The 15,070-nt window shown below is 42.0% G+C and overlaps 1 protein-coding gene across 8 annotated transcripts in view; it reads right to left on the bottom strand.

The window, feature by feature from the left end:
* The window catches only part of CHD7 (chromodomain helicase DNA binding protein 7), a 132,911-nt gene that overhangs the window by 84,516 nt on the left and 33,325 nt on the right, over positions 1-15,070 (bottom strand). For all 8 annotated transcript variants that reach the window (XM_075744025.1, XM_075744023.1, XM_075744022.1 and 5 more), the window contains one exon: positions 4,569-6,426. In XM_075744025.1, the coding sequence (XP_075600140.1) occupies positions 4,569-6,251 (1,683 nt within the window). In that variant the 5' untranslated portion in view covers positions 6,252-6,426. The remainder of the gene's footprint in view (positions 1-4,568; positions 6,427-15,070) is intronic.

Consider the following 15,070-nt stretch of genomic DNA (forward strand, 5'->3'; position numbering starts at 1 on the left):
AGTAAGAAGTCAGTCTCTTCTTAGTACTCTTAGGCATTAAAACAATTAAATACCCAGGAGAAAGTCAACTTCATTTTAGTATGCCAGCAGTAACTGACTCAACATGCACTCTCTGCTGGGTTAGAATATTGCATCAAACCGCTTCCAGCTAATAGTAGTTTTCATTAATATCCCTCTCCATTCAGGTATATCCAAGTATAAATTAAACTGAGGCAGCAACACAGGGTTTGAAAATGCAGGAAGGGCCTGTGACAGGGGTGACCAAGGCAGTGACTCAGCAGGACTTTCCCTGCCTCTTTCCCTGTACGGGAGAGCAGGAAATTTCAAAAGAATGTGTTCATACCAAACACAGCTATGAGTTAGGATTTAAAGCGAAGTCACATGCCCACAGATAGTAAGGCCAACAAAGTAAACCTGGCAGTGAACCCGTAACGCACACAAAATTAATTCCTTCTCCACGAGAAGCTGGACACTGCAGCCCAGCAACCTTCAACACTGTCTGTGCCCACCACTGAGCAACCATTTAGTTGACCATGGAGGCTGTACCCTAACTGTTTGTCATTTAGGTATGCCTATGTTTGACTATAAATAATGTAGATCACATTTGTGGAACATGATTAATGAACAGGACTTGAAACTTCAGCCCACACAGTAGCTGTGGGTAACCAAGAAGTTCTGGATAACAACACACTCTGTATAGCCTATTTTTGGCAGAGGAAACTCCTACACTCGCTCTATCACTAATAAAACTATCTGAAAATAACGATACGTTAAGTGCAACTGCACAGCATCAGACCCCCCAGAGATCTGCCTAACCTGACATCCCGTCTCTGATAAAGTCTGTGGAAGAGTAAAAGAACTGGACACACACACACAGTAGATGAACCCCAATAACAAACTCTCAGTCACTCCCTATTTACAGCACAGATATGCTGAGCCAAATGTGGTGCCTTCATGTTTATCAGATGATGATGCATTTTTCTGCACAACATCTCAGCGATCAGCACCTTAATGTGAGGTTCTGAACTCACCACCTGATAATTTGCTGAAGACCCTAAAAGAATTCAAGGAGACAAAACCAGGTGACAAACAACTCTTGTTTCACATTCACCTTCTTCATGCACTCCCATCACTCACAATTTTAGAGGCTTTCACCATCTCTCTCCTTCCCTTCCCCCCTAAGCCAGCCCCCTCTGTGCTTTTTCAAGTGCTACTGTATTTTCTGAGGCCTGAGGGAGGCACCCAGTGCTGCACAGCACTTGCCACATGGGCACACCATGTGTACCGGTAGCAACACAAGAACAATCTTTGTTTTGCTCTCTACTGCTTCTGTAACAATTCCTACAGTTTTATTTCTTTGACTGTCATAGCACATTTTCCGTTAGCCATCTAACATCAAGTCCCTGTTCCTAAGGAGAGGTTTCTGCCTGCTATTTCACTGCCCAGACACTTGAGAATCATAAAATCATTTAGGTTAGAAAAGACCCTTAAGATCATCAAGTCCAACCATTAACCTAGCACTACCAAACCCACCACTAAACCATGTCCCTAAGCGCCACATCTACACATCTTTTAAATACCTTCAGCGATGGCGACCCAACCACTTCCCTGGCAGCCTGTTCCAGTGTTTGACAACCCTTTCAGTGAAGAATTTTTTCCTAATAGCCAATCTAAACCTCCCCTGGCCATGCCTTGACTCAGCTTACGGCCAAGTGATTGTCATTCCTGTTGTATTTCTAATTATTTAGCTTCATCATTGTTAGGCTCTTCACCACGTCTGCACTTGGCACTCATCTTTGAGTACATTAACAGCAGCAGCAAACTTTGCCATCTGACTTTTCACTCTTTCCCAGATCATTTATGAGTATTTTGAAGAGCACAAGCTCACCAGCCCAACACAGATGCCTCCACTGCGAAAATAAGCAAATTACTCCTACTCTCCGCTTTTGGAGCTTGGCCATTTACCTGGCCACAGCAGAACCCCACAGCCACTGAGCTCTTCCAAAAGCCTTTGGCAAGGAACGTTTCAAAAGAGGGCTTGAAAAACCAAGCACGCTGACTGAATGTCCCAACGCTTACATACCTATCAAACTCCACTGAAGCTGGCAACTCACTGCTAACAAGGTCCTAATAACCATGTCTAGTTTTCAGCTATTAATCTAAACCAGCTGAATTGTCAACCACCAGCTCTATCTCCCAGCCAAAATAATTTGCAGTTTTGCACACAAAAAAAGAAATAACAAGCCCTAAAACTGACACGGCGATTTCTTAAAAGTTAAAAGCAAAAGAACTTCACTTTCCTTCCAACATACCTAAAAACAAAACAGTAATTTGGTTAACCACAAGTATTACAGCCTTCCCGTGATAAGGCTAACTTCAAATCACTGAAAAATAATTACTAAGATGGCTTCTGCTGATTTAAGAGTACATAGTGATTTCCATTTCACTGACTATATTTTGTTGATTCATTTTATACAAATAAAAACAAACCAGGCATTTAAATAACTGTTCTGCTGTGAATGGTTTTCTGCCAACTAAGGAGAAGGGAAAACCACGACACAGACAGGAGAGCTACAAATTTTGTATTCAGTCTTAAAAGCAGGGGTTTCGCACATCTGCATTTTGCCCCAGGGGGTGGGGAGGAGCTGAGTTTTCATTGACTTGAACAATATTTATTTCATCCAAACAGTTTTCAAGGGGAATGCCTGCCTCTCAACTGTTTCATTACTACAGCCAGGTCTCAAACTAATTACTTAATGGGAAAGTATGTTTAACAATAACTTTTACCAAAGGAAACTGAAGTAGGCTACAGAGAAGTTACTTGGCTAGCTACAACTGTGTGAATTACTGATTTTAATCAAGTAACTCAAGTTGTCATGTGGTTTTCCTCTAATTATTGAGTTCCAGCACTTACCTTTGTTCAAGCTATTCATCTGCAGTTCAAAACTTTGTAATAGGTTGCATAGCTCATTCAAGGGTTGAACTGTCTAGTTTTAGCTCTTCACTGATTAAAGCGAAATGAATGTCCCAAGAATGTTTAACAAGCCTGTCCATTCTACAGGTAAACTTTCTCCTCCCAAACCATTTCTTGCTGTCAAAAAAAAAATAGGTTTACTGGATGGTCAGATGAGGTAGGGGGGAGAGGATGGGCCAACACAGGTATAAAATTTCACACCAGTTTTGAGGGGGGCAGGGCAGAGAAAGACAATCTTGAAGATATTTTTGCCCTTTGAGAGGAGAGCTTCCCCCTCCCTCCCAGAAAGACAGTGTCCTTCCCCTTGGCCAGCTCACTCCCTGATCCCCCTCCCAGGGCTTCCCCATGCTCTGGCACCTCCAGCGCTCCCCTCCTCCTCGCTTACATGGGGAATGTGGAAGCCTCTCCCAGCTGCTGAGCTGCTCCATCTACCACTCCTTGTCAGCTGCCTCTCTGCAGCGCATACATCTGATTCCCAGACCCACCTCACGCTGTGCGGAGTGGCTAACAGAAGCAGCCGGCAGGCAGCAGTGGAGGGGACTGCCGAGCAGCTGCTTTCCGCACAGGCCTGGGACACTGGCTAGGACAGCTGTTTTTATGATTTATTAAGCTTATTGTAGCATCATATCATTTATGACTGCATTCCAACAATTGTCTCCAAATATTTATGGGCAGAGCTACTTACTTGGCATTGATTACTGACTGGTTTAAAAAAAAAATAAATTAAACCTTGAGTATCTTGACGACCTATTCATTCAGTACCAAAACCTCTTGAATGATGACTGGTAAGAGCCAGAGGCAAGCAATGGCAGACGCAAAGATCCCAAAAGGCACTTATTCAGCTCAAGCTTAACATACTAGCATATAGTCAAACCTGCTAAGCTACAGAGGATCAAGAAGTTTTACCATTTTTAGCTTTTAATTGAAACGTGATGTGGAAGTAATACATTTTCATCGAAACCCGGCAGATCAGAGACTCAGTAAAATAAAACTTCTATCCTATTTGAGATTTTATTTAAGCCTCAGAAGATTTAATTTCAGACTATGATTCACGTCTGCTGTCTTCTCCTTGCATAAACTGTTGCCCCATCACTTCTCAGTTGCATTACTTAGTGCTGAAGAAGTTCATCCTGGAAATTTTTTCACATGTAAAAATTTCAGCTTTACTTAAAACCACAAAACATTCCCTTAGGATTTAAAGAAAACCCTCGGTTTGGCCAAAACAAACCAATTATAACACACACTTCTTTCTCCAAGTTGCAAATACAAAAATTAATAGTTTAAATGGCAAATCTCACACATGCTTTCCATTTTCCCCCTCAAAGGAACCAACATGGGAAAAAAGTAGGTATTCAGCTTGTCCTGTTGCTGTATCATATTTTGGTGTATGCACAATATTATCCTGTAAAAATTACTGTAAGGACATTAGCAAGCTATTTGAATGTCATTTTACCTTCAGCTTCTGTGCACCAAGAAAGCCACATAACCAGTAACAACAAACAGGAGTGACTAATTTTGAAACCATAGATCTTGTGTGTCATGAAACGCATTTACAGTAATTTAAACCATTTTCTACTCATTGGAAGTAGCTTACCTGAAGGACAGGCACTTTTTGTGGTGTGTTTTGTGGTGACTGGTGAAGCTGTGCCCAAGGCTGATGATGAGGATGTGGGGGTGGTGAAGACTGATGATGTATCCCTGGATGAGGCTGCATGGGAGGACAGGTTGGCATTTGCTGTTGAAAAGACTGCTGTTGACTAGGAAGCTGCTGGCCAGATATTAGTCGCTCTTGTATTGCTTGTGGATCTGCAAGGCCAACACCTGGACAACCATTTGGTCTCATGTGCCCACCCATCTCCCGTGGTGTTGAAGACATACCCATAAACGGACGATTCTGTTGCATGTTTCGGGGGCCCATATTCCTTTGTCCAATTCCCATGGCACCAGGGGGCTGGTGTGACGGCTGAGGATGGGGTATATTTGGATAACTGCCAACTTCCATTGGTATTCCAGCGCTACCAGGTCTAACCTGCGGAGGAGGTGTACCAGCTGGATTACTCATTGCTTTCATAGGTGACATGGGAGGTGGAGAGGCATAAGTTCCCTGAGGCTGTGAAGGGTGCATAGTTTGCGTGTTCATTTGGTTAAGTGAGCCACTCGGGTGGATGGGTTGCTGGTGCATTAGTCCTTGACCACTGTTTGATGGAAATCCGACAGCATTTGGGTATCTTGGTACAGATTGATTCATTGGAGTGTTATTTGTAAGGCCTAAATTCTGATTCATCCCTGTATTATTAACTAATCCCTGATTAAGGTTACTGTAAGGATATCGAGAATACTGCCCTGAGTTGTTTATAGTAGGTGAGGGTACCGTCTGGCTCCGAGAACTAAAATTAAGTGTTTGCGGCCTAACAGCACCCTGCTGGGGAGGATTAGGGGAGAATCTGGGACTGTGGGCTACTGATTCTCCATGGAGAGCAGTGGGGGGATGGTGGTGAAATTGCTGGACTGAGTGTCGCAAAGAAGGTGCCATACTGGGATTCTGCTGGGGCACATGAGACAAGTGGCCAGGTCCTGAGGTGGCAATGAAAGGGTTTCCCTGATTGAGGCCTTCTTGGCCTTGAGAAAACTGGTTCATCCTCTGCTGTTGCGGCTGGCCGTGCTGCTGCATTGAAAAATCACCACGAGCCATGTAGTTTCCCATCTGCTGCATGTGCTGAGGATGGCCCTGCCCAGGGGGTCCAGAGGGTGCCTGTGGCGGCTGTGTCGGTTGCGGTTGCTGCTGCTGTTGCTGCTGGTACGGTGCTCTTATCTGGTCTGGCACTTGAACTGCCCGTGGTCCCCACATGGAACCACTGTCTACGAAGGGTTGCCCATGTCTTTCGTTCTGCATGCTGGGATAGACTCCCATCTGACCACCAGCACCACTGCCATGAGGAACCTGAGGAACTGGAGGGTTGTGATACTGTGAATGAGGAGACGCTATACCATTCCCAGGGGCATTGCTTATCATCCTGTTTGGCTGATCCATCAGGTGCATCTTCTGCTGTTCGTATTGATTATAGTGATCAAAATGGGTCAACTTGGCTTGATTTTGATTCGCAGGGGGATGATGAAGAGAAGACTGTAAAGAGGGAAATCCTTGATCCATAGGCATTTGCTGCCCCATAGGATTTACTGTGTTTTCAGGATACCCACATTCTCCAAGACCTTCCAACCCTTCACTGAAAATATTCCCATCTTCTCCAAACAGACTCATCATTCCTGGATCTGCCATCTTTTTCCAGCACACAGCTCCTCAGAGCTACAACTAGAACGCTAGTCTGTGCTTCACCTCGGTGAGGTGTTTTGTCCTCAAAGCCTTTAATCCTCAACTAATCTCCTTCATGTCATTCCATATTTCCTTAATTCTTTTGGACCACGCAGTGTCAGGCAAAGTCTGGTTACTGCTCCTAGAAAAAGCGGGGGAAGGGGGAGAAAGAGAGGAAGATATTGAAATAATGTCAGGCAATATAAAGAAAACATACTTGACTGGCTTTTTAGACAATGCTAGCTAGTTCCAGCCCCTGAAATACATCTTAAAAATCTATTTCACTTTACGAAGGATTCATTAGCTTTATCAGAAGCTTTATTATGATAGAGAGTTAGGAAGCAAGCAAAACACTGGCCTTAACCTTAAATTAATCCATTCACTACACTTCCTAGTGCTCCTTTCTTGGGTGGAACAGAACAAAAGAACACAACATGCAGCAGCAGCAGCTGCCACAGCAGGTAGGCAGATGTATGAATATAGCCAAGCAGCCCATCTGCCGAACTAAAGCCCTGAAAACGCTCTAGTTACCAACAGCATGTCCTTAACCTTATTCCCTTGAGCTGTGTAATCAGATGAGCAAGCAGAAGCACCTACAACAGACTACAGTTAGTTATACGGACAACAGATTTTTCAAACGCACACATAGGTGACCCTCTAAAATTACCAAACACCAAGACTTAACATTTAGGAAGCCAAAAAAATATATTCTTTTAAAAAAACAGATGATTTATCTTCATTAAATGAAGTTGTAAACTGAAAGATGTGACACTTCTTCCCATTTAAGCAAAACTATATGCTCAATTTGTGTAAGAAAATTAAATTCAAAAGCTTCATTCTATGATAAGGGTAGATTTCTCAATTCATATCCTAATTTCTCTCATAATGATAAGAGGGAACACTATCATTGGAGTTCATTATTCATCTTCAGGCAATCATGCTACTAACCACGACTACAGCACTTTAGAAGACCACACTGAAATTTTGTTCTCTCCAGAATAACCATCTTGAAAACTTAATCAAGAAAATTAGTAGTGGCAAAAGAATTTAAATAATAAAATGCCAACTTAACAAGGTACACACTTGGACTTGGGGAAAAAAAGAAAAAAGCAACACACAGAGTAGAATCAGAAAAGTTCCCATTTAGGTTTTTCACAATGAAGACTGGCGTGTTCTGAAATGTGTCCCCCATCCTCTCCCCGCAACAACTTGAAAGATTTTGTTTGCATCTGTTTACTATGAACAAAACTAGTCTAATGCTATCTTTCCTTCTTAAGATCAGAATTTTAAATGCTCTTACATCTCAAAATAAACTTTAAGATGATAGTCAAGAAAGCCCATCCACCTAGCAAACAAAACCAACTACTTTGCATCTTTGTCGTAATTTAGTAGCAACTGTACTTGCAGATACCAACTTGCCCTTAATCAGTGATCAAAGAAAAGAAGATTTACAAGTTTATACTTTCATATCTCACATTTTGATGCGGAGGAGGGATGCTTTCGGTCACTTTGGATGCAAAATGCCAGTCCAGACTATTTTAACTGAAGGCAATTTGTCCCAGACAAGTTTTAGGGAGAAAGTATCAGCACATTTATTACATTTCTTGTAGCCATTGTCAAGAGGACCTTCTACAGCATGAAGCAGAGGGCAAGAGGAAAAGCAGAAGCATTTATCACTCCTCTTAAAATAGCATTTGAATGTCACCTTTAAAACCACACTCTTAAATCTCGTTAGTGCTCAGCTGGGACATTAACACTTATATTTCTAAATCACTTGGGGGTAAATTTCTATGAGCCATCTTTATATCGCTAATAGCTATTTCTTTTGATTTTTTTTATTAAGCAGAAGCCATCTGTAACATTTACCACCTCGATTAGTTTATTAAAGCACAGGGTAAGAAGTTACAACAACAAGGCAAGAAGGAACCTCCTTCACCAAAACAAATTTTCAGTATTAGACTACTCCAGAGCAGACAGACCACTGTCGTGGTGAAGACCCCTCCAGTGATTTAAGATTGCTCGAGGATTCTGACACTGCTACCTCTGCTGATACACAGTGCCATCAGGAGCTGACAAAGCAGGACATCAGTGTGTACTGAGAGTTTCCATCTAATGGAATAGTCTCTTTGTTTGGAAATGCTAAAAAGCATAGTGCACAGATACTGCTACCTCCCAACCGCTGACAGAATCTGGGCACTATCAAACTTGAGCCAAGTAGAGGATCGCACCTATTTACAGCCACAGAATTATGAACAGGAAAGAATTTTCACTCATTTTATTATACAGATCATGCCTACTAAAAGAACCATTTTTGAAGGCAAGTATGCTCTACTCTCCTTGATGCATTAATGAAACTTTGCTATAAAATAATTGAAATCTACACAGAAGACTTGTCTTTGTTATCTCTTATAGACTAGCTAACAGAGCATCTCCAGAAACAAGTTTACAAGCATCAAGCATGCATTGGAATCGTACTCCTTCATTTACTGTTTTTCAGCTGACAGGCTTCCAATAAAACTCAGGCCAGAGTCAGCCACTGATAACAGTCCATATTGGCTAACAGTAGTTAGGACCTGCTACTATACCCAGAAAAATCAAACTAAAATGGGGTAAATGTTTTGTTTCATTAAACACAGCGTATTTCTGCCCAGCTCACTCCATCGCAATTTGCAGGTCTGGGCTTGGGACTGTCCCTTACAATGAAGGAGACGTGTTATGGAATCTAGCACTTGCCTGGCTTCCTGGGCACATGCTCTTTCAAAAGAAAGTAACCTCTAAGTTTTTGATGCAGTTTGTAGGCAAACAAATCCGTCATCTAAATTAAGAGTGAAAACACTGTTTGCCGATATTTATGATTTTAGTTCTGCATTTTTACCTGAAGTGTGAATTAATTTCATGTTTGAGCCATTGATGCTAAAGCTATTATGTTTGAAACACAGCCTGAGAACGTGTTTGAGAAGATGTCTCAAAATTGTGGTAATATTTCTTCAGATTTAAGTTTGGCCTTAAATTTAATGACCACAGCCCTTTACAGTCAGTTGTGCTCTCAGCAAACTTTCTTCTACTTCCCAAAATAAAGTCACGCCTCTGATGTGATACATGGCTAATAGCATGTGTTGAAGAACGAAAGACAGTTAGCAGCTACAGTTTAATCAAAATAAATTAACCAACATTTTGATAAGAAAACAGTCAATACTGGAATTACCTAATAAGTTCTCAACGTTCTATGCTAGCAGGACACATGTCTTATAGATAGTAAAGCAAGTCGTGAGAGTCACAGCCTTATTTTAAGTTGCAATCATTTCCTTACTTCTTTCACTACAAGCAATGTATTTTCTCTGCTTAAATCCTCAACGCTGGTCCAAAAAAACCCCAAAAAAATCCCAACCCACAAAACCAAAAACAAGACCCCACACAAAGGTAAGACCTGCATCAAGCAATAATTCTAGCTAAAATATTCACTTAGTGCCACTGTTCACTTCCCCATGAGAGCAGACATACAGCAAGACTGACCAGATAAACTCAGCTTGAAGTCTTTTTTTGGATTAAATAGTTTAAAAATATAAGTTGTGTATCATCTTCTCTACTATCCCCTAAGTTAGAACCAAGAGACATTCATGAAGCAGTGACTATTTTCCAGATACAAAGGAGAGAATATCTGAACCCCTAGGAAGGCGGATTGCTGAATAGAAGTGTGAATGTGTGAAGAATTAGTAAACTTTTTTTGGGGGAAAAAAAATCATCTTAAGCTATACAGATTCTGCTATAAAATTCTATAGTTTCTCTGTTCCTTAACATGAAAGATTGCACCAAGACTGAACTAAAGAGTCAATGAGTATATATATCCTTAAGACTGCCTGGACAACCTATTTCTGTTCAGAGCAACGGTACAATTCCCACCTACCAGGACACAGTCAACTGCTTAACAACCCTGCTGTCTCAACAGACAAAGCTTACATTTACTCCAGTCTGCAACATTCCAGTCCCAAACTGCTACATCTCAAATCTAAGTAGTAGTTAACCATTGCTCAACTTAGTATTTCAGAGCTACACGGACTTAGTAGCCTTGGGCAGCTTCCCACTTTTATGAGTGGAACTAAACTGGCTGCTGCATACGCATAACCTGATCTAGGGCTGCAAATACTAAAACCTGGACTTCATTAGTCTTGCTCCCAAAACAGCAGATCCAGGCAGTCAAGACCAGGAAACAGCAAGGGCACACATAGATGCACGTGCCCTCCACAACCCCATCCTCACATTCTGCCAATTGGAAGAACTTCTTGTAACTCAACAGGTTTGGATATCTATCCTATCCAAAGAAATTTAGCAGTGTTTCTTGATGGCCATGCAGCAAGTAAATCAAATAAACAGAATGTGAGAAGGCAGCTAATGCTGACTGCTTCAAGCTTTGCAGAGAGATGTGTCATGTGGAGTCAGTATTTTTACAGCTATCAGTTAGTACCTGAGACAAAATTTTAAGTACTTGACAGACACAAACAAAACAGTAACTCATATAATGGAACTATGCACCTACAACACAATACAATAAACACTGCGAACTGTGTGCTATTTTGAAGAACTAGGCTAAAAAGACCTCTCATGCTAAAAACCAAAGCCACGCAAAAGGTCATTTTGAGACTGGAGCTTCAAAATGTAGGATTAAACACTAGGCTACTAAATCTGCATTTAAACATTGTGTATTTAAACTGCTTTTCAAAACTGCTAAGCTCCTGCTGGCTGTTAGGGGTAGTAATTTAAGCATTTGCTGCATGGAAGTAAATGACACAAATGACAGCAATTAAAGTCACATTCTTATCTCATGAAAAAAGTTGGAGTAAAACATCCACCAAAAACTTCATAAGCATATGTACCACCCTGACAACACAGGAAAAGTCACGCCAAGACATTCAACTTGGGGAAGATGGCTGATGAGGCTTCTCCCTTTCGGCTCATTCACCTACTGAGCTAACAGTGCTGCTGATGCCAGGACAGTTATGCAAGTGCCTGACCGCATCCATGGGAAGCATGCCTAGTCTCCTGTGTGTTCAATGTTTGGTTCTCATTGCTGTCGCAGACAACTCTTCATGCATGGTACCTTCCTTCTCCATACAGATTAGCAAAAACAGACGAGCAGATCTGCAGTGTTGCAGCATAATTTCTGACTAACTTCCATAGAAACTTGGTTATCTGAATGCCTAAACACACCTTTTTTTTTCCCCCCTCCCTTCATATAGAATGCTTTTCTAGTACACACTCCACACAGTACAGCTGTGTTAAAAATTAAGTCCGTATCAGATCAAAGGACGGCAGGAATCTCATTCCCCCCCCACCCCAGGGAAACAGAGGCACAACTTGCAAAGATGAAATGACTGACCTCATGCACTTCAGGAATACTCCGCCTTCAGTGGGAAGAGTCAGCAAACACAGTATAAGCATTTCTGACAAGTTTAATTTCACATCTATCTTAGTAAAATTGTAGTTCTTTACAGAAACACATGCTTACAGAAATTTGCACTGGTAAATTTAAGGCAATATCTCTTGTTAAACTAAGAACTGGGGGGCGGGGGGGGGGGGGGGGAGAGAAACTTCACATGCCTTTCCTCAAAACTCACAATTTTTGCACACATGCAGTCAGCTAAACACCATGAATGCTATTCAGTAACATCTTTTGGGCAAGAAATCCATGAAATCCCAAGTTTCCCACACAATATTTAAGTGGAAACCAGATTGCGTTTTATTCCCTTAATGCATCATGCACTTTGGCAAGGAATGGGCTTTTACAGAGGCAACTGAGGGCACAACAGCCTTTGAATATTTGGCAGCTTGTTACTGTCAAGCAGCTGATGCAGGAATGACCAGCTAGAGTTCAGCCTGTGCCACACATTTGGAAACAATATCCTACGTCATTCAAGTTCACAGGAGCTCTGATACGAGAGCACAACAGCATCACATAGGAACACTCTGATGCAAACCCACCAAGCCTCATTGTTACATCATACGCTCCCACTGCGAATGACTTCTGCATTTGCCGTACCCGCTGGACTGCAAACTCTTTTCCTAATATGGGGCACTGCTAATTTTAATTCAGCACCTACAACATTAAATAAAAGACTCCTCAGCATGCCCTTCTTTCCCGTCCAGAAGAAAAAGGGGAAAGTTTATAGCCATTTATTAGAAGTATGTACTTGGAGGTTTTTAATGAAGTAACCAGAGGAATAAAAAGAATTTTTTAAAAAAAGGGTTTTGCATTTAAGTACATTACAAACACGAGGTGTGAGGAGAGGGGAGAAGCCTAAGCCAGAAACACTTCAGTTTTAGCGTTATGTAGCCTGGAATTTTAAGAGGCCTTTCTTGGTCACACAACCACCCTCTCTCCCAACATCAGTTTAAAATACAGATGTGAGGAGAAGGAGGTTTATCTAAAAATAGTCCTAGATAAGTAAGAGAAACAATTGCAGTAACAAAAGTATTTCAGGAATACTTTTAAAAATATTTGATAGCAGCGTTATCTTGCAAACGACTCCATAAAGGGGAACCGTACCACCTTCAGCGTAACCCTAAATGAGGTTTGAATGTTACAAACACAACCCATGTACCCTATATAATTTTCAGTTTCGGTGGACCGGGAGCGTTTCGCAGCTGCCACGCGCTCCCGCCGGCGCTCACTCGGTGCCAGCTGCCGACCCGATCGGCGGCTGTGCGACGGCCAGGCGGACAAAAAGCCTAGGCAGGGCCAGAGTGGGGGGGAGGTGGTGTCAGGGAGAAGACTTATATTGTTGCCATCAGTCACCAAGAAATCTCCCAGCAATTATATCCTCTTATAAAGCTGACACTAAACCTGCCCGGGGATTCAAGAGGTGGGGCCAGCGGCGACCCGCTGAGGCGCTGAAAAAACACCCCGCGCAACCGATTACTCTTGTTAAGGGCCGTGCTTTTTGTGCACCTACTGCAGTTGTCACTGATTAACCAACTGATCTGGCAATTTCCTACATTCTTTTGCATTTAAAAAGGATCTAAGAGGCCGAGAGTCATCCCCTTTCATATTCCAGGGGGAGTGGGAGGCTGTGCCCCGTCCGGCTGGCTGGGGTGCAGAGGGGCCCCCGCTCCAGCAGGCCCACCTCCCCCAGCCCAGGCCTGCAGCTGAAAATAATTTATCTGTTCTCTCCGCCGGGCTCCCGGCACATGCGATTGGGAGGGAAACGTATCCATCATGAATAAACTTGAGCACAAAGACAGGGCTGAGTGTCACAGGATACAAAAGGGCAGAGGTCGTCGCAGCGAGCGGGAGGGTTTGCGCAGGGTCGGGCTGGGCGCTCATGGCCGCCTCATGCAACCTCCACACAGCAGTCTCAGGCCGGAGCCTTTCCAGTTTGGCACATCCCCTGAAGTAAACAAAGCCCCGTGCGGTCCAAGTCACCGAAAAAACGTTGTAAACAACAAAATCATCAGAGAGGTGATGAAGCTCAAAGTAAAAGGGAGTCTTTTCTCTTCCTTTTGCTGAAAGTAGCTTGCAGTGTTTACACCCAGAAAGCTGGGAATTGTAAAAATTCATGAGGTGGATACTCAAATGTTTCCCAGGGTTTCTGAACATGTGATTTTCACTGAAATGTATTTTTTTTAATCACGGGCAGGTTTTAAGACTTAATCATCTCCCAAAAGGCTATTTCCAACCATAGAATTATGAGCGCTTTAAAGTAGCCAGACCCTATATTTTACTTTACCTGTTACAAGGCCAATACAATCATGTTTCATTCATAGTTTATGAAGTCTGAAAAACCACTTGATGAAATTACAGTCTACCAATACCACACATGGTATATTTGTCCACGTATATTCTATAATCATTTCAATTTATGACTTGTACTTAAGAGTCATTTTCCTGTACATGTGTTCTTCATAAATACTGGTAGATCACAGTCTGCGCTTGTACAGGAACCACATATCCACACTCATTTCTGTGAAGATAAATACACCTTATACATCCAAAGTGAAAAGCCAGAGTTTTCACAGAACTAAAGAGAACATATTTCAGGATTGTGGAACAAAATGGTAGTTCTCCCTTCCACTCTTTACATGTGGCAAGATGAATCATCCTACATCTGAACGAAAGCCCTCACTCAACTTCCAGTACTGACAATAATTTTTGCCCAATACACTTAAGCGTACTATCTTGAACCTTTCAGCAAAGAAAAAAATGTACATATTACATTGGGAAACGATTACAAATTACCTTTTTTAGAAAAGGTAATATCAATGTTTTATAAAGTATTTTAAATTAAATCATACATGAGCTATTGGGTATTACAAATCTTTATCTTCTGTTAGAAAAAAGACCTGTAGTACCAGGCCAATTATGTATTTTATCATTCAAAATAGACTATTTAAAAGAAGTGCTAAATTATTTCACTAACTTAGAGAAGTCCACCATAAAGAGAAAGGTTTGAGGAGGGAGGGGTGTGGAGAAAGACAGCACGCTGCAGGAACCAGTGCAGTAGATGGACTCAGTAGATTCCAGGAACCTTCATTTGCTGCCTGGACCATTACGTGGGTCCAATAATGTCCCACAGAATATGGGGGACAGCTGAGACACAGGACAGACACGCAAAAGACCTTCCACAACTAGTTTAATGGACTACTTATTTGAGGAGTTTGTTTGAACACAATTAAGAAATACATCTTGGGCATCCTGTTATTTTTTTGAAGGATATGCCAAAAAAAGGTGGTTTATTCTTGGCCTGTGAAATGGAAGCAGGCTCTTCATGTACAAACGAAGTTTGATTTTATTT

Source organism: Balearica regulorum, chromosome 2 (assembly GCF_011004875.1).
Source record: "Balearica regulorum gibbericeps isolate bBalReg1 chromosome 2, bBalReg1.pri, whole genome shotgun sequence".
Taxonomy (NCBI): domain Eukaryota; kingdom Metazoa; phylum Chordata; class Aves; order Gruiformes; family Gruidae; genus Balearica; species Balearica regulorum.